This window comes from Mustela nivalis (genome assembly GCF_964662115.1).
Source record: "Mustela nivalis genome assembly, chromosome: 17".
In the NCBI taxonomy this organism is placed as follows: Eukaryota; Metazoa; Chordata; class Mammalia; order Carnivora; family Mustelidae; genus Mustela; species Mustela nivalis.
In genome coordinates, this window is record NC_139036.1 from 61,278,792 (window position 1) to 61,296,406 (window position 17,615).

The 17,615-nt window shown below is 65.4% G+C and overlaps 3 protein-coding genes across 8 annotated transcripts; 1 reads left to right on the forward strand and 2 right to left on the reverse strand.

Moving 5' to 3' along the window:
• The first annotated feature begins 1,965 nt into the window (after positions 1 to 1,965).
• Positions 1,966 to 2,709, forward strand: NPB (neuropeptide B). The gene is made up of 2 exons (XM_082706825.1): positions 1,966 to 2,391; positions 2,524 to 2,709. Exons 1-2 carry the CDS (start codon positions 2,149 to 2,151, stop codon positions 2,650 to 2,652), a joined length of 372 nt encoding a protein of 123 aa, XP_082562951.1. The 5' UTR covers positions 1,966 to 2,148; the 3' UTR covers positions 2,653 to 2,709.
• A 1,580-nt stretch (positions 2,710 to 4,289) lies between these two features.
• Positions 4,290 to 11,012, reverse strand: PCYT2 (phosphate cytidylyltransferase 2, ethanolamine). Its single transcript, XM_082705544.1, has 13 exons — positions 10,852 to 11,012; positions 8,942 to 9,030; positions 8,233 to 8,394; positions 7,974 to 8,040; positions 7,353 to 7,437; positions 7,148 to 7,192; positions 6,417 to 6,555; positions 6,144 to 6,226; positions 5,852 to 5,929; positions 5,577 to 5,642; positions 5,429 to 5,494; positions 5,051 to 5,139; positions 4,290 to 4,966 (listed from the first exon to the last, which is right to left on the reverse strand). The coding sequence occupies exons 1-13, from the start codon at positions 10,938 to 10,940 to the stop codon at positions 4,855 to 4,857; spliced, it is 1,170 nt and encodes a 389-aa protein (XP_082561670.1). The 5' UTR covers positions 10,941 to 11,012; the 3' UTR covers positions 4,290 to 4,854.
• Positions 11,013 to 11,364: 352 nt separating this feature from the next.
• Positions 11,365 to 17,533, reverse strand: SIRT7 (sirtuin 7). 6 transcript variants are annotated; one of them, XR_014304546.1, is made up of 11 exons: positions 17,403 to 17,533; positions 17,195 to 17,332; positions 16,967 to 17,071; positions 14,806 to 14,876; positions 14,627 to 14,699; positions 13,906 to 14,004; positions 13,593 to 13,829; positions 13,369 to 13,449; positions 13,095 to 13,201; positions 12,579 to 12,664; positions 11,365 to 11,984 (listed from the first exon to the last, which is right to left on the reverse strand). XR_014304546.1 is itself a non-coding variant. In XM_082705596.1 (10 exons), the coding sequence occupies exons 1-10, from the start codon at positions 17,493 to 17,495 to the stop codon at positions 11,786 to 11,788; spliced, it is 1,203 nt and encodes a 400-aa protein (XP_082561722.1). In that variant the 5' UTR covers positions 17,496 to 17,533; the 3' UTR covers positions 11,365 to 11,785. The 6 variants fall into 6 exon arrangements, 4 of the variants coding, with proteins under 4 accessions (XP_082561722.1, XP_082561721.1, XP_082561724.1 ...); XR_014304547.1 differs by having other exon boundaries at positions 16,967 to 17,332; XM_082705596.1 differs by lacking the exon at positions 12,579 to 12,664.
• Between the last annotated feature and the right edge of the window lie 82 nt (positions 17,534 to 17,615).

A 17,615-nucleotide genomic window follows, 5' to 3' on the forward strand; every position in this document is an offset into this window, starting at 1 on the left:
TCTCACCTGCTCGAAGCTGGGGACCACCTCGCAGACCAGTCTGGGATCCTGACTTGGCACAGCTGGCAGCTGCTGTGCCTTTCACTGACAGGCCGTCCCTGAGCAGGGGCTGGTGGTCTCTCTCAGTCCCTCCTCCCTTATTTTGGCGGGAGGCCAGCTGGAGCGTCTGAGCAGTGACGTACCCGGCGTAGACCATGTTAAGGACATCTGTGTCCCAGGTGTCTGAGGTCCTCTACTTGGAGAACAGCCCATGGGAGGCTCCTCTGGGCACCTCTGTCAGTCCACAGCTCCAGGTTAGGGGTGGCCCCTGGGGGCCATGGTCCCAGCCCTGGAAGTCTTGGCTGCTTCTGGACAGACTGCTGCAGGCCTCATGTCCTCATGAGCTGCAAGGAGTCACTCAGCACTGGCTCCTTCCGGTCCATTCTCGGGGAACAGCCCTGGGGGTCACTGCCTTGTGCCTTGTGGGTGGCCAGCTGCTGAGTGCTCCGATGCTGCTTGTCCTCAGTCCCTGGGGGCAAGACCAGGTAGTGTCCTCGGGGGCTGGCCTTTTGCTTGGTCACCTCTGGGGCAGCCTATTTCATGCCTGCATGTTGTACCCAGAGGGAAGGAAGCCCAGGGGACGACCATCCCCCTTCTCCAGGCCGGAGGTCACATGCCCTCTGTCCAGAAACCCAGCTGCCCGGGCCCCTAAGCTCAGGATCCGACCCGGGGAGGACACACCCAAAGGAAGACACATGGCGTCCAGTTTGTTTAGGGGAAGAGGTGCCAGAGAAAGCCCTCTGGCCCCTGCACTTGGTGCCCCGCCCCCCACCCCAGGGCCTGGGCTCAGCCTCCTGGAAGCTCCCAGCAGTCCTGCAGACAAACAGGTGTTGGGGCAGCTACTGTGTATTCTTGAGACTTTGTGTCTACAATGTGTCAGGATCCAAGGAATCCCTGGGAGTTCACAGCCCTGTGGGAGTGGGCTGCCGCCCTGCAGAGGGCGGGTCCAGGCAGCATGGCCGGCCTCCACTGTCCCGGAGTTTCCAGACCTCACCCTGGCGTGCCCCCAGCCTACCTCCCCTGCCCGGGGTGGGGGGGTTTCTGCTGTGACCCATGACTCTGCCTGGGGCATCAGACGCTGAGTGCAGCCTCGAAGGCTTTCCGGCTTTGCCCTTTGGGGTGGATGCTCTCATTCTCAGATGCACTGTCCATTTGCCTAAGGTCGCAGACCCTCCTGTAGGCTGTTCCCCACATGCCGTTCCGGCTCTTCCGTGTTTCCTGCCTCCAGCCTGGTCCTTGCAGGGTCTGCTTGGCCTCAAGCTGGCCCTGCAGTTGCCCCCCAGCCAGCTGTCTCCTCCCCGGAAGCTCGGGGACCCTGCAGCGACTCCGGCACCTCAGCCAGCTCTCCCCCCAGGTCGCAGAGGCTCACACGGCCTGCCATTGCAAACACTCCTCCGGCTTCCCCTTACTGCCCCCCACCTCCGGCCCTGCTCGGCTCCCTGGTCTTCCCCCGTGAGCCAGTGAGGCGCTCTGCTTGCCCTCCTGCCAGCTCTGTTTCCCCATTTGGCTATGGCTTGAGTTAGGGACTGAGTCATGGCCTGGTGAGCACAGGTGTTCTGAGGGTGCCCACCCCGAGAGCAGAACTAGGTGGAAGAAGTCTCTGGGTTCATGTCAGCTGTCCCTTGGTCTGGTTTCCAGAGGTCAGGCCTGGCTGCGTTGCCCACCTCTTCCTAAAGGACCCCACCAGTAGTGGCCCTATTAGAAGTTTCCCCTGTGGTTGTGACACAGAAGGTGGCCCCCAAGCCCACCCAGACTTTGAAGTTCCCTTTGAGGGCTGGAGAAAGTGTCCCCGGGGCACAGATGTCTCTCTGCAGCCTCTAGGACCTCTGGGGGGAGGGGTAACTGCTAGGGCACCCTCGGCGTCCTGGGGGCTGCTCAGTGCTGCCCCGCTTGTCCCTGCTTGCACCGAGGCCGCATCCAGGCAGGACCACGGGACAGGGGGAAGGAGCAGGCGGCAGCGGGGAGGATGGGGGCGTGGGATCCCGCACGGGAGGGAGGCTCGGCTTCTTGCTGCCTGAGGGGGGCCCGCCCCCGCGCCCCGCGCTGCTAATATAAGGCGGCGGCCGCCGAGGCTCCGAGCCGCGCAGTCCGCCCGCCGCCCGCGTCCCCATGGCCCGGTCCGCGCCGCTGGTGGCCGCCGCCCTGGCGCTGTGCCTGCTGCTGGCGCCGCCGGGCCTCGCGTGGTACAGGCCGGCGGCCGGGCCCGGCTCCTACTCGGTGGGCCGCGCGGCGGGGCTGCTGTCCGGCTTCCGCAGGTCCCCCCACGCGCGCCGCTCCGAGCCCCCCGGGAGCGCGGGACCTCCGGGCCGGGCGAGCGCCGTCGCCGAGCCGCGCCCCCGCCTGCGGAACCTCGTGAGTGGGGCCGGCGGGGCTTGGGGGGGGGGGTCGGTCGGAGGTCAGAAGGGGGGCTGTGGTGCGCGGGGTCGCGGCGCGGGGGCCGCGGGGTCGGGCCGGGGCGGCCCCTCAGCCTCCTCCCGCCCCCAGGCCGCGTGTGTCAAGGACGTGTCCCCGAAACTGCGGAGCTGCGCGCGGTTCCCCGACGGACGCGCCACCGTCCAGTGCCAGGCGGACGTCTTCCTGTCGCTGCGCGCGGCCTCCTGTCGCAGCGCCTGAGCCTCCACCCAGCCCGACCCTGCCCGGCGGCAGCGCAGACACCCCAGCGCCTCCCTGCACCCCCGCGCCCATCCGCTCCCCGAATAAACGAGAAGCGCAGCGGAACTCCGAGTGGGGACGGGTGGGGCGGGCCCCGCGGTCTGCAGACCCCACTCCGCCGCCACTGTCTGCCCTGGGCGGGGTGGGGGTGGGGGTGGGGGTGGGGGGGTGGGGGGTGGGGGGGCGGGGCGGGGGCAGCCTCCTCACCTCCCGCTGTCGTCGTCCACACAGCCCCCGCGCTCCCCCGTGTCCTCCAGGAGGCAGCTCCATGTCTGCCCTGAGCACTGCGGCTGCCCACCACCCCACCCAAGGGGGCCCCTGGCCTAGGACAGCCGCCCCCCCCCCCCCCCCCCCCGCGCGCCTTGGTTCTGGGGTTTCCTGAGGACAATGCTCTGCCTTTTAAGAGGCGCAACTCCTGCAGTCCCTCTTTTCTTGGTGTCCCCCCAAAACACAAAGTACTAGGCACAGGGCAGTGATTTGGGCTGTTGAAGGAGGGACTAGGCCAGGGAGGGGTGGGGCTGGGGGAGGCAGCCACACCTGCTGCTCCAGGACAAAGCCCGGCACAGCCGGCGCAGCCCCACTTAGAGGCTGTGGGAGGACCCACACACCCACTGGCCCAAATGACTGCATCTCTAGGGGCACTGACTTCCCAGAGCCCAGGCCCCGAGCCTCCTCCAACTGTGTCCCCGTGGGCTCCCTGGCTGCCGCAGTCCCCAGCTTAGAGGGGCCGCTCCCGTGTTCTCCCGCTTCGAGTCCGTGCAGGACTAGCGGCTCCCTCCTCGTGCCCCCGCTCCCAGGGCCCTGCTGCCCAGGGCTCCAGGAGTTGGAGTCTCGCCCTCCCTGAAGCTGGGGGCCTAGGGGCGGTGCGGGTCTAGGGAGGGCCTCGCGCCTCTCCCGCACTGGCGCAGCTTGGGGAGGGAGGAGACTGGTGGAGGCCGCCCAGCGGGGAGCCGGGGTGGCTGAGGGCTCAGTCCCTTCCCTCCCGCTGCCTGTACAGCTCGGAGTTAGACTCATGACTGGGTACGTCGGGAGGAAGAGGACAGACCCACCCGCCAAGGAGGGAAGGACGCTAGCCCTCCCATCTCCGCTTCCACGGGGCCAGGCCAAGGTGGCCTCACCCGGCTCCGGCTCAGCAGCTGAAGGACAGATGCCCTTCCGGGGGGAGGGGCTGAAAAGACACCATCGCAGCCCTCACCTCTGAAGGAAACCCGCCGAACTCTCGCCCCTTCCCGTCCGAAACAAAGAGGGGAGCGGGGTCGGCAGCCCACAGCTGCTGGGCTGTTCCCAGGGGCCCTGATCTGGGTGCAGGAGACCCCAAGATGCTTGGGGGGGACCCGGTCAGGGAGCCGGAGCCAACTCCTTCCCAGATCCGTGGCCCTGTGCCAGGCCACGGGGAGCCAGCCTCCTACTGGCCTCGTGACGGGCTCGGGGCCAAGAACCCACTGGGCTCTGGCTGCTCTCCCTCCGTTACAGGCTCTAGGGAAGACAGCCTGGGGCGTCTGGGGGTCCCTTGCTGCCGGGCCGCCTGCTTCCCCCACCCCCAGCCTCCCCACCGTGTGCATGGTGGTGGGGAGCAGGGCTAAGAGCTGGACGCAGAATAGCTCCCACCAGGTTTATTTGGTCATACCCCAGCCAGTCAGATACAAAACCGAGAGCAGTCTGTGGGGAGAGCAGGAAGGCTGGCCCGGGAAGTGGGGGGCACAATGCCCAAGAGCCAGCCCCAGGGCACCAGGGAGCCCACACGGGAGGCGGCACAGCCTGTGTCCTGAGGAGGAAAGGGGGTGCCCCTTCGGGTCACTGCTCCCCCAAAGCTGGCTTCCAATGAGGCCTGGACGGTGGAAAGTGCCAGGTGGTGGGGGTGTCCTGGGTCTGCAGGGGCTTGGCGGGGAGCAGAAGCCAGGCCTTCATCGGCTCGCAGGGTGGCTCCCCGCTGGCGAAAGGTGCCCGCTGGACTGCTCATCTGTGCTGGATGCTCTCTCTGTTCAACTCAGTGGGAAAGCCTCTGGGCAGGTAGGGTGGGGGCAGCGCCCTCGGCTCTAGCCCTTCCAATAGCAGGCCAGGTGGAGAGGGAGCCGGCAGCTTTGTTACACACCAGACCCTTGAGGCGTGGTTAGGAGAGCAGGAGGGGCTGGCCCGTGGGCACGCGGGGTGACCGCCCACTGCTCAGAAGTCACAGTCGCTCTCTCTCTCACGCTGCGCCTCCTGCCGCCTCCTGGCCTCCAGGAAAGCCAGCTCCTTGGCCTCTTTCTTCTGGTTCCGGGCCTCGTACTCGAGCCTGGGGGCCGGGCTGCGGTGAGCTGTGCACCAGGCCTGGGGCTTCCGCGGCCCCGCCGGGCCCAGCCAGGCAGCCCTTCCTCACCTGTTCTTGATGATGCGCTGAACAATGAGGTCCGTGGTCAGGTCGTTCCCGCTGTCGATCTGGCAAAAGATGCCCCTTCTCTTGGGCTCCTGGAGGCCAGAAGGTTGGGGGAGGTGATGGCAGCCCTCCTCTGGAGCTGCCTGGGCCTGGAGGGTCCTCACCCCCGAAAGACCAGAACACTAGCATGGTTCCTCCCACTGCTTAGCAAGTGTCCTCCTCCTCCTAGGAGGCCACTGGACCGCAGTTAACCTGGCCCCAGGGTAGCTTCCACAGGCTCTGGTCACTGTGAGACGGGGGAGGCGGCAGGGTGGGGGCAGGTTCCCCGGGGAACAGCACACTCGGCCACCTCGTGCCCATCAAGGGCCCAGCACAACCCACCTGGTAAGGATCTGAGCCATCCTTGTCGGGCACGATTTCTGTCTTCCCGTGACATACCAGGTCCACCTGGGGAGGGAGCAGGGGTCAGGGAGCCTGGTGCCTTGCACTCAGAGGGCCCTCCCTGGTACCTGGTCCACAGGAGCCTCACCTTGAAGTGGTCCAGGAGCTCTGCTGTGACCGCATAGGGGGCCCCGATCACCACTTCCGACACGTACTAGGGGGACAGGGAGCACAGGTGGTCAGCTCAGAACCCACTAGGCCACAGGCTGATGGGAGAAAGTGCTCGCTGCTAAGGAAGCAAGGGCTGGGAGAGGGAGCAGCACGGCAGGGCTGGCTGGCCGGAGCCCAAGGCTCCTGGGTACCCCCTCCTCCCCCGCAGCCTGCGCAGGGGACCCCACCCGGCGCCCCCGCCGTGGTCCATACCCGGCAGGCCAGCACGCTCAGGGTCCGCTCGTGAAGGTTCATGATGGGGTAGTTCTTCCCCTTGTAGTGGTTGACCTCCTAGGGCCAGAGTGAGTTCCAGTGAGCAGGCAGCCTCTGGCAGACGGGCCCAGCAGTGTGGGGAAGCCCCAGTCCCCAGAAAGAGGCCCCTGCCTCCCCCACCTCCATCAGCTCCCCAGGTCTCACCCCTGTGAGCCACCTGTGCCCAACCTCAGCTCCAGGAGCCCCCCCACCCTGCCCGCCCACACCCTATCAGCTGGCCGGAAAGCGAGACCTGGTCAAAGTGCAAGCCGGCGATGACATACGGCCTCTCGGCCAGGCCGTGCACCTTCTCCAGGAAGTCCACATGGCCGATGTCTGTGCCCAGGTTAAGAATCAAGTAAAAGGAGAAGAGGCGCCCTGCAGGACCGGGGCTCCGGCGGGTTCCCCTGAGCTCCACCCACTCTGGGAGCTGCGAGGAGTCAGGGAGGCCTCTCAGGTCCCATGACCCAGAGGGGCCCACGGGGCCAAAGTGGGGGCCACCCTCCCCCTCGGTCCCAGAGGATACGGAACAGGTCGAAGGCACCGGCCACATAGATGACAGTCTCCCCTGGCTGGGGTTCCTTCCCCGAAGCAAACTGGATGATCTTCTGAGACGTCTGCAGGAACTGGGACACCCCTGTCCAGGGGTTCCGCCCCCCAGGGCACTAGAAGCCGAGAGGGCTCTGGTCAGCGAGTGCTGCCTGGGGAGCAGCCTGTCCTTCACCTGCCCCCAAACCCCAGCTCCTTTTCTGGGCCGGGCTGCCTGCGCCTGCCTGCTGGGAGCAGGTGTGGGGCCGCTGGTGCAGAACCCCAAGCCCCAGCTACAGCACTTGCTGGGTCACGTGGGCGCTCAGGCAGGGACAAGGTGGGGAGCCAGCAGTGCCTGCCCCAAGCAACACCGGGATGGGTGGCTCCACCCTGTGGCCGCCGTGGGCACTGCAGCCAACAGCACTGGGGCCTGATAGCAGGCCCAGCAGTGGCCACTGTCCTGGTGGGGACCCAGCACCCCAAGCCACCTTCTGGTCACCTGGGAGGGCCCTTCCGAGGGAAATGTCGGCCTGGCGGGTGTTGGGTGACGGGGCTCAAGGGAGAGGACCAGGCCGCCTGGTTAGAGGCCACCTGCTTGAGGCGGTCCTGGCTCCTTGGTGGCCATGGAACTGGCTGAGCCTGGTGGGCAGTAGCCAGGTGGTGCCCGGAAGGTGGGGGCCGGGTACAGGGGCATCAGGGAGTGGTCTGGCGCGTCGGGGAGACACTCACCTTGCCGAAGTTGTCTGCATACTCCCGGTACTCCGAGGAGATCTCCTGAGAGGAAGGACACGGGACGCTGAGGAGCCTCGCCGTCCCCCCGACATGGCCAACCCCCAGAGCTCACAAAGGGACAAAGACAGACAGACCAGGTGCTTCCTCCCTCCCAGCAGTGTCCTGAGCCCTGGGAGCCTGCCCCGGTCCCTCCCAGACTCACGTGGCCGCTGTGATGGGCCTTGGTCACCAGCAGCATGCGGCCGACGAGGTCCGTGGTGGACACGCCCTGGGTGCGCCTGCACTCTCTGCGGGCACAGGGGGGTCAACACTCGCATCCTGGACATACCCCAAAGGCCCCACAGCGGCTCACCCCACCTGAGCGTGGCCCCGTCAACCCCCGCTGGGCCGTGCAGACCAGGCAGCTCTGGGCCACTCTCGGCCGCAACACAAAACCAGGACCAGGAGCACAGGGCGCTGTTATACACGGCGCTGTTATACACGGAAGGGCATGACAGAACAGACGAGAAGTGCTGCTGGGCAGGGCGGGGGAGGCCAGACCGGGGCCCATGGCAGCTCCAGTCTCTGGCCCTCACGACTGTGCCCCATGGCTGAGTCCAGTAATGGCCACACCCCGTGCTCTTCCCAGCGGCCAGCTGCCCACGGCCCATGCCCACCACCTGGGCTGGCACAGGTCTGTGACACTTGAAGACCCACTGGGCAGCCCACCCTGCTCCCACCCTGGCCTGAAGAGGCTGCAGCCCATTTTCCTCGTGGGCAGAAAGAGTTAGGGGGGAGCTGTGAGCCTCAGTCCTCGACAAGGGGGGTCCTCTCTGGGGCTCACCTGTACCTCCCGGCCTGCTTCACTTCCTCGTAGGTGTCGCGGCCATCTACGGTCAGCGTGATGTCATCTAGGGAGCACCACACACGGGCGAATGAGGACTCTCAGCTCAGACTGCGGGGACCTGTGGGGCCCCCAACCCTCATCCTAGGCTGGCCCTGGCGTGCAGGGACTCTTTCTCGGAACAGACCCGACGCCTTCTCAGACCCCTGAAAGGCTCAGGCCCCAGCAGCCCGGCCAGAGGCCCCCGCCCCTCACTCACTGCCATGCACACAGAAGTCACAGTTGTGCTTGTCCAGAGTCTCCAGCGTGGTCACGTAGGGAGCTGCGGGCACCACCTCGTCTACCCACTTGATGGCCCGCACCATCTTGTACCTCTCCTCTTGAGTGAAGACCGGGGGCCCCTTGTGCTTGGAGATCTCCTCTAGAGCCAGACACAGAGCAAGGACAAGACAGATGAGCTCTGCAGGGCTGACCCACAGGCTCGCTGGCCTTGGGGCCCCCTCCCACCACCAAGCAGGGCTTGGAACCCCAGCTGAGTTTGTGGCGGGCAGCCGTCTGTCTCCCTGGGCCCTCTGCCTGTCAGGAGGGCAGAAACACACCCGTGTGGACACTGCCCTGTCTCTCTGGGCCAGTACAGGGGCTCAGGATGTGTTCGCTGGCTAACTATGTGCTCCCCTCACCCAACCAGAGTTCCAGGGAAAGTCCTGTGACAGCCGGGCGCTCCATTCCCAAGGGTCCCAGGCACCAGGCTGGGGCGCGAGGGGGAAGCGGACAGCACGGCCAGAAACGCCATCCCTTGGCTGCACTGTTCAACTTGAGCCGCAGGATTGGAAGCCGTGGGGGGCTCAGCCTGGGCCTACAGGTGGCGTGAAGCTGCTGGGCCGTGCTCTTCAGAAGGATGGCCATGGACCTGGCCTTGCCACCTGCAGGGCCCTGGGAGGTCAGTGGGAGGCAGCAGCCCAGCTCACCATCGGTGTGTACACCCACGATGAGGTAGTCGCCCATGGCCCTTGCCTGGCGCAGCTGGTTAGAGTGGCCATAATGCACCATGTCATAGCTGTGGAAGGAAAGGACGGTGAGTCCCTGTGCTGAGGGTGGCACTGAGCAGCTGGGAGGGGGCGTGGGGGTGCAGCCTCGCTCCCCTGGGCCTTCTTTAAAAAGGCCTTTGAGAAGCTGCCACTGGGAACAGCTCCTCAGGGTCTGGCCAAGCCTGGGCATTCAGAGGGGATTTGGGCACTCAGCTCCCCATGCCACTGGTCCCTGGGCCAGATTTAACAAGCATGACAGGGGCTGGGCTGTGCCCAGGAACAAGGCCTGCTGCCCCCTGGGGCCAGTGAGCACGCACAACAGCTCGGCTCCCCACGCATGCCACAGAGCTCCGGCCTCTGCCCTCAGCCCCTCCTCTCACCAAATGCAAACAACAAGTGTGTTGGGGGGCAGCCTCTTTACTCTGTGAACTGACATTAATATAGGGGTGGGCTGGACTCTGTACCACTCTGAAGCAGGCGGCCAGTCTTTGGGACCAATAAGGAACAGAGTCTGACAGATAAGCAAAGGCGACTGCCAGCTTTGAAGTCCTGCTCGCTCCTCCATGGCCTCCAGAAACTCAGCGAGGCTCTCCTCTCTGGGCCCAACCAACCTCCCTGGTGGCTGGTTCTAGAGCTCTTATCCTCAAATCTAGGCCTGATTAAGGAGTGACTTCTCAGCTAGAGGCCCACTTGCTTCCCTGTGTGGTGCCCAAGTTGGCCCCACACCAAGTCCATTTCCTTCCAAAGCCTCACGTCGTCTCCTGGGTAGGTGACACTGTCCTGCTTCTCCAGGTGACCCACGCCACCTGGTGTGCAAAGCTGTTCCACTCCCTGACACCTGTTAACTCTCACTGCAGCACCCCAGGTCCCTGCACACAAGACTGTGGGGTCACACGGCTCAGGCCCTGGGGTGAGAGGAGCGGCTAAGTGCAAATGCAGCAGCCTGGCTGGCCCTTGAGCTCACTGGACGGGCTGGGCTGGGGGTTCACAGATCGGAATGCAGGGTGGTGCTGGGTCCAGGGTGTGTCCTAGCCACCCTGGCCTGCTGGGGCATGGGCCTGGCCAGACCAGGGCCAAGGTCAGAGTCCACCCACACGAAAACATGCTCCCTCCCTGAAGGGGACTCAGGCACAGCTGCACAGGTGTGGCAGCCCTCCCAGCCCCCAACAGCCCCCCTCTCTTCCCAAGGGGGGAGCTAGCCAGGTGGGGGCTGTGCTTTCTCTGATTGCCACCAAGAAGGCATCCGGAAGCGCCCGGGGGGCCAGCGCTCAGTAGAGGTCAGTTTTCCTCTCACCTGCCGACGCCCCCCAACTTATCTGCAAACAACTCCAGGTCTCGGCCAGCTAGAGGACAGGACAGATGGGCACTGTGGCCCTGCTGGGCAGGACCCAGGAGCCCGGGGGCTTCGCTGGGGGGTCGCGGACACAGGCAAATCCCGCCCTGCCGCTCGCCCTGACACCCAGTAGACTCCCTCGGCCCTGCGGCAGGCGGGCTGGGGAGCCGGACACCGACACCGCGGGCGAGACGCTCTGGGCGCACGGCTCCCCCGTCGGGACGGGACACGCGCGACTCGCGCCACCACCGGCCACACTCCGGCGGCCCGGCCCGGCGGGCGGCTCAGCGACGGAGCCCGGCGCACGGGCGCCCGCGTCCCCAGGAGGGCGCCGGGGCCGGGAGCCGCAGGGCCGGGCCGCCGCCGCCACCGGCCGCTCGCGCCGCACGGCCGTCCCCTGGGCCCCGGGCGCAGGCCGGTCCGCGGACGTGTCTCCGGGCGGCGGCGCAGCGGCCCCCGCGGCCCCGGCTGTCCCCGCCCCCGGCCCGCCCGCCGCCGCCGCCGCCGCCGCGCTCACCAGCCGTCGCACCACACTCGCACGGCGCGCCTGCCCTCCGGACCCGGCGGCTCTGCACCGCCCGCCGCCCCGTGCCCGTTCCGGATCATGGCCCCGCAGCGGCGGCGCGGCCCGGCCCGCTCCGCGACTCCCAGCGGCCGCCGCCCGCCCCGAGCACGCCCCGCCCCGCCGGGCGCACGCGCCGTCACGCGGGCCTCACCCGCCGCGCGCGGCCAATGGCGAGTCCTGCCCCGCCCCGCCCCTGGATCCCCGCCCCGCGTGCGCCGCCACAGGCGTGAACCGCCGGAGCCGAGGCCCGCCCCCACCCGGCGGCCGCCCGGGTGTCCCGGAGACCCCGCCCTCCGGCGCGCGGGGCCAATAGCGCGCACGCACCTAGCCGAGGGGGCGGGGCGGGACCACGTGGGGCTCCACCCGCTCTCCCCGCCTCCCCTCGCCCGCCCCGCCCCCGGGAACCCGCGGGGCGCCCGCTCCCGCTCCCGCGCCCACCCGGCAGCCATTCGAGGACACGCGGGCGACAGTGCAGAGATGTTTAATAACAATAAAAAGGCGCGCCGAGCCCAGGCTCAGAGCCAGCCCTCTGCCGCAAACCCCGCTCAGAAAAAGGTCGCTATAAAGTTACCACGTTTTAGTAAGAAGCAGTAGAAATAGGGTTGAGGCCCCTGAGACGAGCCCGGTGCACGAGGTAAGGCAGTCGCGTGCTTCCTCCTGACCGGCCGGCTGTGAAGCAACCCGAGTTCCGATCCCGCAGAGAGGCGAGGCCGCCCCCCCTCTAGGACGCGGCAAGGAGTCCTCTGACTGATGGTGGCCCAGGCCCGAGGCGGCCGCAGCAGTGCAAGGGAGGGGGCGCGCGGGACCCGGGAGGCAGTCCCGGCCTCGCCCCTGACCGCGAGTTCCCACATCTGCAAAGTGCCATTTGTTCTCGTCCAGCACCGGGTTACGTCACTTTCTTCCTTTTTGTGCGTTTAGTGCAGCCCCTGCCAAACCAGCCGCCTAGGACCGGGGCTGAGCTGAGCGGTGCACCCCGGTCTCCAGGCGGAGGCTCCTCTCGGCTTCTGCACAGCGACTTCCGAGTGTGGCTACCTTCCTCACCCGCACGCAGGGGAGTCGCCAGGGAGAAGATGGGGTCCTGCCACCTACCGAAAAGGGAAAGCTAGGTCAGGTGAGCCTGGGAGCCTCAGTCACAACCTGCCCCAGGGCGGGAAAGCTGACTCAGGAGGTCGCCCTGCTTCCCTTCCCGTCCTAACTGTGGCCAGGCTTTGCTTGGTGGCAGCTCCACTGTTCTGGAGCTACAGAACGGCTTAAGCTCCCCAGTAACTCAGAGGTCAGCACTCACAGTAGCTCAGCCTCTGCGGAACTCAGTGTCCTTGCGGACCACCCGGCAGGCCCAGCACACCGGGGTGAGGCAGGAGCAGCCCCAAGAGGGATGAATCACTAGCAGCTCTGGGTCCCACTTTTCACTTGTATGGCCGGGGCGGGTGGACCAGACCCTCTCCCTCTTCCCAGACTGCGGGATGTGGGGGAAAAAGGCCAGCTGACTAGGGAGGTGTGGCCTACGGACTACACCATGGAGAGATCATGTGTCTGACTGAGATGTAGAACCACATATTATAAACTTAAGATACAGATAAGCACTGATAAAGAAAATGAGCTAAGTTAATGTAAAAAAAAAAAAAAAGAGTACAGTACACAATAGGCCCACATTACAGAACACCACAAACATAACATACAAGAATTGCCAGGCCCAGAAGGTGAAGGGATCCTTAATTCTTGAACCCTTTGATTAAAAGAAGTTACTGATTTCCCCTATAAGACCCTGAAAATTCACAGAGAAAGAAAGTGTAAACTTTTTACTCAATACATACACCACGTCTAAATTATCACAAATTCTGTATTAAGGTACAGTTTACGCTTGCCCACAGTGCGCCAGCTCCCCAAACCGAGTGCACCAAGACTCTGTCTGACCGGAGGCGCCGAGACCGCGTCCCTTCAAGGCACCTTCCCGTCCAGGCTGTCTGCGGTAGGGGGGCCTCCAGGCGCGCGCTGGCACATTCCCTCTCCCCGCAGGGAGTCACGCTCTCGGCTGATGCCTCAGCCGCTCCCTGCAGAGGCCGCCGGGCTGCAGTCACACCTCAGACACCACGTGCAACTCAGAGCGTTCCCTGTGCTCAGTTCACGAGAACAGACAGACACAGCCCATCCACACAGGGGCAGGAAAGGGGGGGATGCGCCCGCGCCCCGCTCACCTGCTATAAGGGGGGACCTCCAGGCCCAGCTCATCCATGAGGAGCTGCATGACGTCGTCACACTTTCCGTGAAGCTTCAGGGCAGCCCAGTCATCCTTCGGGGTCCACTGGGGACAGGGGAAGGTGCGTGAGGCTACCCCACTGCCTCCCGATGGCCCTTTCTCAGCCAGACCTCTTTGGGCCTTGAGTTCGGGACACGAATGTCCCAAGAACTCCCTGGTTCTCCTCTCCTAAGGTCCAGGTCTTAGGAGGGGCCTCTCCATACGCGGCTCACCTGCAAGTTCACGATGTAGAGCTTGGGCCGCCGGCTGGGGGGCTTGGTCATACACCAGAGACGAGGATACTTCTTCAAGACCTGCAGGAACGGACAGACCGACAGAAAGACCACGCACACAATAGGGAACGAAGCTCTAGGACACCAGGGTCGAACAGCGAACGGGCAAGGTGCCAGCAGGCTCCCCGCCCCCCGCTGCCCCAACCACGGTGCTGTTCACGTACCTTTAAGCTGGAGCCTAAACATAGGATTGTATCTGCTTTGCTGGCTGCCTGAGTGGCTGCCTCCCAGTTCAGAGGCTGCCCCAGGGTCCCCCTCTCCCCGAAGTGCACGATGGTGTCCCGGAGCTGGGCCCCGCACTTGTGGCAGGCCCGGCCCGTCTGGTGCCGGTGCAGGGCGGTGCGCTCGGTCACATCGAACACTCTCACATACTCTCTGTTGGGGGTGCAGGCCGTGCACACCTGAGGAGGAGAGGCCGCCGTGAGCAGGAGCTGCCGGCCCGCGCAGGCCCCTCTGGACCCCAGCGGGACCGCTCACTTCGATGTACATGTTCCCGTGGAGCTCCGAGATGGCCGTGCGGGGCAGCCCGCTCCGCAGGTGGAGCCCGTCACAGTTCTGAGACACCACGTGCTGCACCTGGAGGAGAGGCCAGCGTGAGTCAGCAAGGGGGCCTTGGGGGGGCTGTGTTCATGAGTGACACCATCCTTAACCCCGCCCCGAGCCCCCAAACTGGTGGTGACTCCAACCCCATATGAAGCCTTGGAGGCAAAACCAGGGGGGCAGGTCAGTCCCAGCACAACCCGGAGGGCCCTCGGTGGGGAAGGGCCCCCGGCTGCCCGCAACAGCCCGGAAGCTCTTGGCGAGCCAAGAGCGCAGGTTTCTGCTCTCTTGGTTCGTTATGAGTCACTGAAGGGCCAGGAGGAGGGACCCCTGCCCACGTGGCTGAACGTGCTCAGCAGGGGGTCTTCAGAGCTTTCCCACAAGCTTCCCCTTTATCTAGGTGGCTTCTGAGGTCTGTGGGGACAACGTGATAGAGACGCAGCGTGGAAAGAACCCCCAGCAGCTCTGGCCTGAGGCAGACCCCATCTATGACTCTCGAGAGACTCAAGCTGGGAGTCAAGCACTCGGTGGGCACTCACCCCCCAGGTCCAGCGGCTGACAGAGGCACAGTACAGTTGCCACTTGGGCACAAATCTGGCCGTCCAGGTTCTGCACTAGGGACCCAGCAAGCGGACCGCCAGCCACAGCAGGTTCTTACCAGCTTTTGCTCATGTAAGCGGGCGATGCTCATGTGGGTGAGGGTCGGCTCGGCCTCACTCAGGTCAGCGGCCCTGCGAGGAAACGGACAGCAACGGAAAGCACAGGTGTGGGGAGCCACGAGGTCAGGCCATGCTGCCTCTGCTCGACCGGATGGCAAGGCTGCCCTGGACTGCTTACCTAACACTTCTCCCTTTCTGAAGCAGAGTCCATACTCCATTAGGGCCCCGGTAATCTGGGATAGAGGCTGCCTGCACGTTCAGAAAGAAAATTAACCCGGTGACAATGCATCGCTGTAGGAAATGGCAAAATTCACAAGCGTGAAAAGCAAACGTTTCTCCAGATGTGTTCCAGGCTTCTCCACGCACTGGCCTCTATTCCTTCCAACGGCTCAGCACTTCTTAGTGCTACCTGCCTAAATCCAGATGGAGTGGCTCCTTCCCTCTGCCCGGACCCCTCCTCCCACATGGTCTAGCTCATCCCTCCAGGTCCCAAGGAGTCCTGCCGCCTCTGGGAATGTCTCCAGCATGGACTACAACCTGGGCTCTCCAACCACACCTGTCCTCCAAACTGAGAGAGAGGGCTGGTCAGGCTCACCTGTGGGTCCCCAGGGCCTAGCCAGTGCTCAGGGAAGGCTTAGCACATGCCGAAACCCTAAGTAGGAACACTCATCCATGTTGATTCTCCCATCCTGATAGTGCTTCCTGCCCCACTGTCACAAAGATCGCCGCCTCTCCAGATGAGATAAAGATCACTAGATTTCTCCAGTTCTCAACACCATGAGCGAAAACAGAAGGCATGCTGGGATCAAGCAATCTTGTGTTCCCTGGGCTGTGAGTGACCTGCCTCCTCGGGAACCCTGTCTCCTCCCTGCAGCTTAAGCTTGGAAAAATGCCCCCTCGAACCACACTGAAGAGAGACGTCGGACAGCAACACGCAGAGGAAGCGACAGAGCAGCACGCCTGCAAACACAGGAGCACACGTGACCGCAGGAAGGAGACCCCAGGACCAGCGCTCCACGGTCTGCAAGTCAGGGTGGTCAGTGCCCCTTATACGACCTCACTGCTGGGCCTCTGAGCTCAACCCTGTTCCGAGGGTCTTCCTCTCCCCCTTGCCTGTGAAACCTTGCTCAGCTTTCAAGGCCTGGCCTCGCTGCGGCCTCGCTGCGGCCTCGCCCACAAAGGCAGCGGGATGGATTCCCCAGCTCTGCGCTGGGGGCGTGAGTGTCTGCATCTCTGCCCAGCAGCCCAGCCCAGCTGCGCTACCTTCGCTCTCTGCTCACCTGCCGTGTTCTCATCACCCACAGGCCTCCTGAGAACAGAAATCCTCCGTGTTCGCCTCTGCGGGGCCTACACGTTCCCGTTAAGTAGACAAGTGCCTCAACGCTCACGCTATCCCATGGCCCAAGATGGCTTCTCGACAGAACGTGCCCAAACCCCCCACGCTTCTCTCCTTCAGCTGCTGTACTCTATCTCTGCCTTGCTTTCTACTTACTTCCTTTCAACGTTTAGAAAACAGGAACAATGGGAGATCAGGAGACGGTTCTGGACTTGGCTCTGCCCACATAACCTTGGGCTGGTGGTGAACCACCTTGACTTTGGCTTTTTCTTTTTCTAATTAAAGAGTTTATTTATTTATTTGACAGAGAGAACACAAGCCGGGTGGGTGGGGGGGAGGGCGGCTGGCAGAGGGAGAAGCAGGCTCCCCCCAGGCAGGGAGCCCGACCCCAGGACCTTGGGATCATGACGGGAACTGAGGGACAGGCTTCACCGAGTGAGCCACCCAGGCGCCCACCACCTTGACTCGAAACGAGCAAGTGCTGGGACACTGTCCTGCTTTTTGCTTCCTTCCCTCCCTTCCTATCACAACATTTAAAAGGGTTTATCTCCCCCCTGCAGCCCCAAGCCGATGCACTTGGCGCTTCTCTGCGAACGAACACCGGGAGCACCCGGGGGGCGCGCTCAGTTAAGCCGCAGACTCGGGTGTCCGCTGAGGCCTCGGCCGGCAGGGGTTGAGACCGGCCCCCTCGTCCCCCGTGCTCCCGCCTGCACGGTCTCAAACACAGAAGTCGAAGGAGAGAACCCAGACGGACAGGGAAGAAAGAGCGCATCTGGGGGCGCCCGGGGGCTCTGCCGGGCCGTGAGGTCCAGCCCCACACCGGCTAGGGAGGCCACTCCGACGAACGGGCAGCAGCTTGAAGACAGCGCGTCAGGGCGGCTCGGGAGGCCAGTGCGCCGCGACCCGCCGGCCACTCGGAGGCCTCGGCTCGGCGCCGGGCGCGCCACCCAGAAGGGGGCGCCCCAGCCCAGCCCGGCCCGCGCCCGCCCGGCCGCCGCCTTACCGTGCTGATGCCCGCGCCGGTGTAGACCACCAGGTACTTGGCGCTCCGCACGGCGCCGGCCAGCTCCCGGACTTTCCTCCGCAGCTCCTCCGGGTCGTCGCACACCTGCCGGGACAGCCGAGGCCGGTCGTGACGCCCGCCCCGCCCCCGCCCGGCCAGGGCCCGGCCCCGGCTGTCCGCGGCCCGAGCCCCGCACCCACCGAGCCCCGGGCGCGCCGCGGGACTCGCCTCCTCCTGCCGCCGCTTCAGGCCCTCGCGCCGCCTGCTCCGACCCTGCAGCTCGGTCACCAGGTCCTCGCTCTCGGCCAGGAGCCGGCCCTCCTCGGCGCTGCGCTCGGCCGCCGCCTTCCTCAGGATGCGCGACACCTGCGGGCGCGGGGCGGGCGGTGAGGGCGGCGCGGGCCGGGGGCGCGGCGCGAGGCGGGCGGCGGCGTACCTGGCGGAGGCGCTCCCGCTGCTGCTCCTCCCTCAGCCTCCGGACCCGCTCCGCCGCCTTGCGCTCCGAGCGGCTGGGACCCCCGGCTGCCATCGCTCCCGGGAGACCCGCGCTTCCGCTTCCGCCTCCGGGCAGGCCGCGCTCCGGCGCATGCGCGAGTGGCCCGCCCCGCCCTTCCGGCCCCGCCCCCGCAGCGCGCAAAGGAAGCACCTG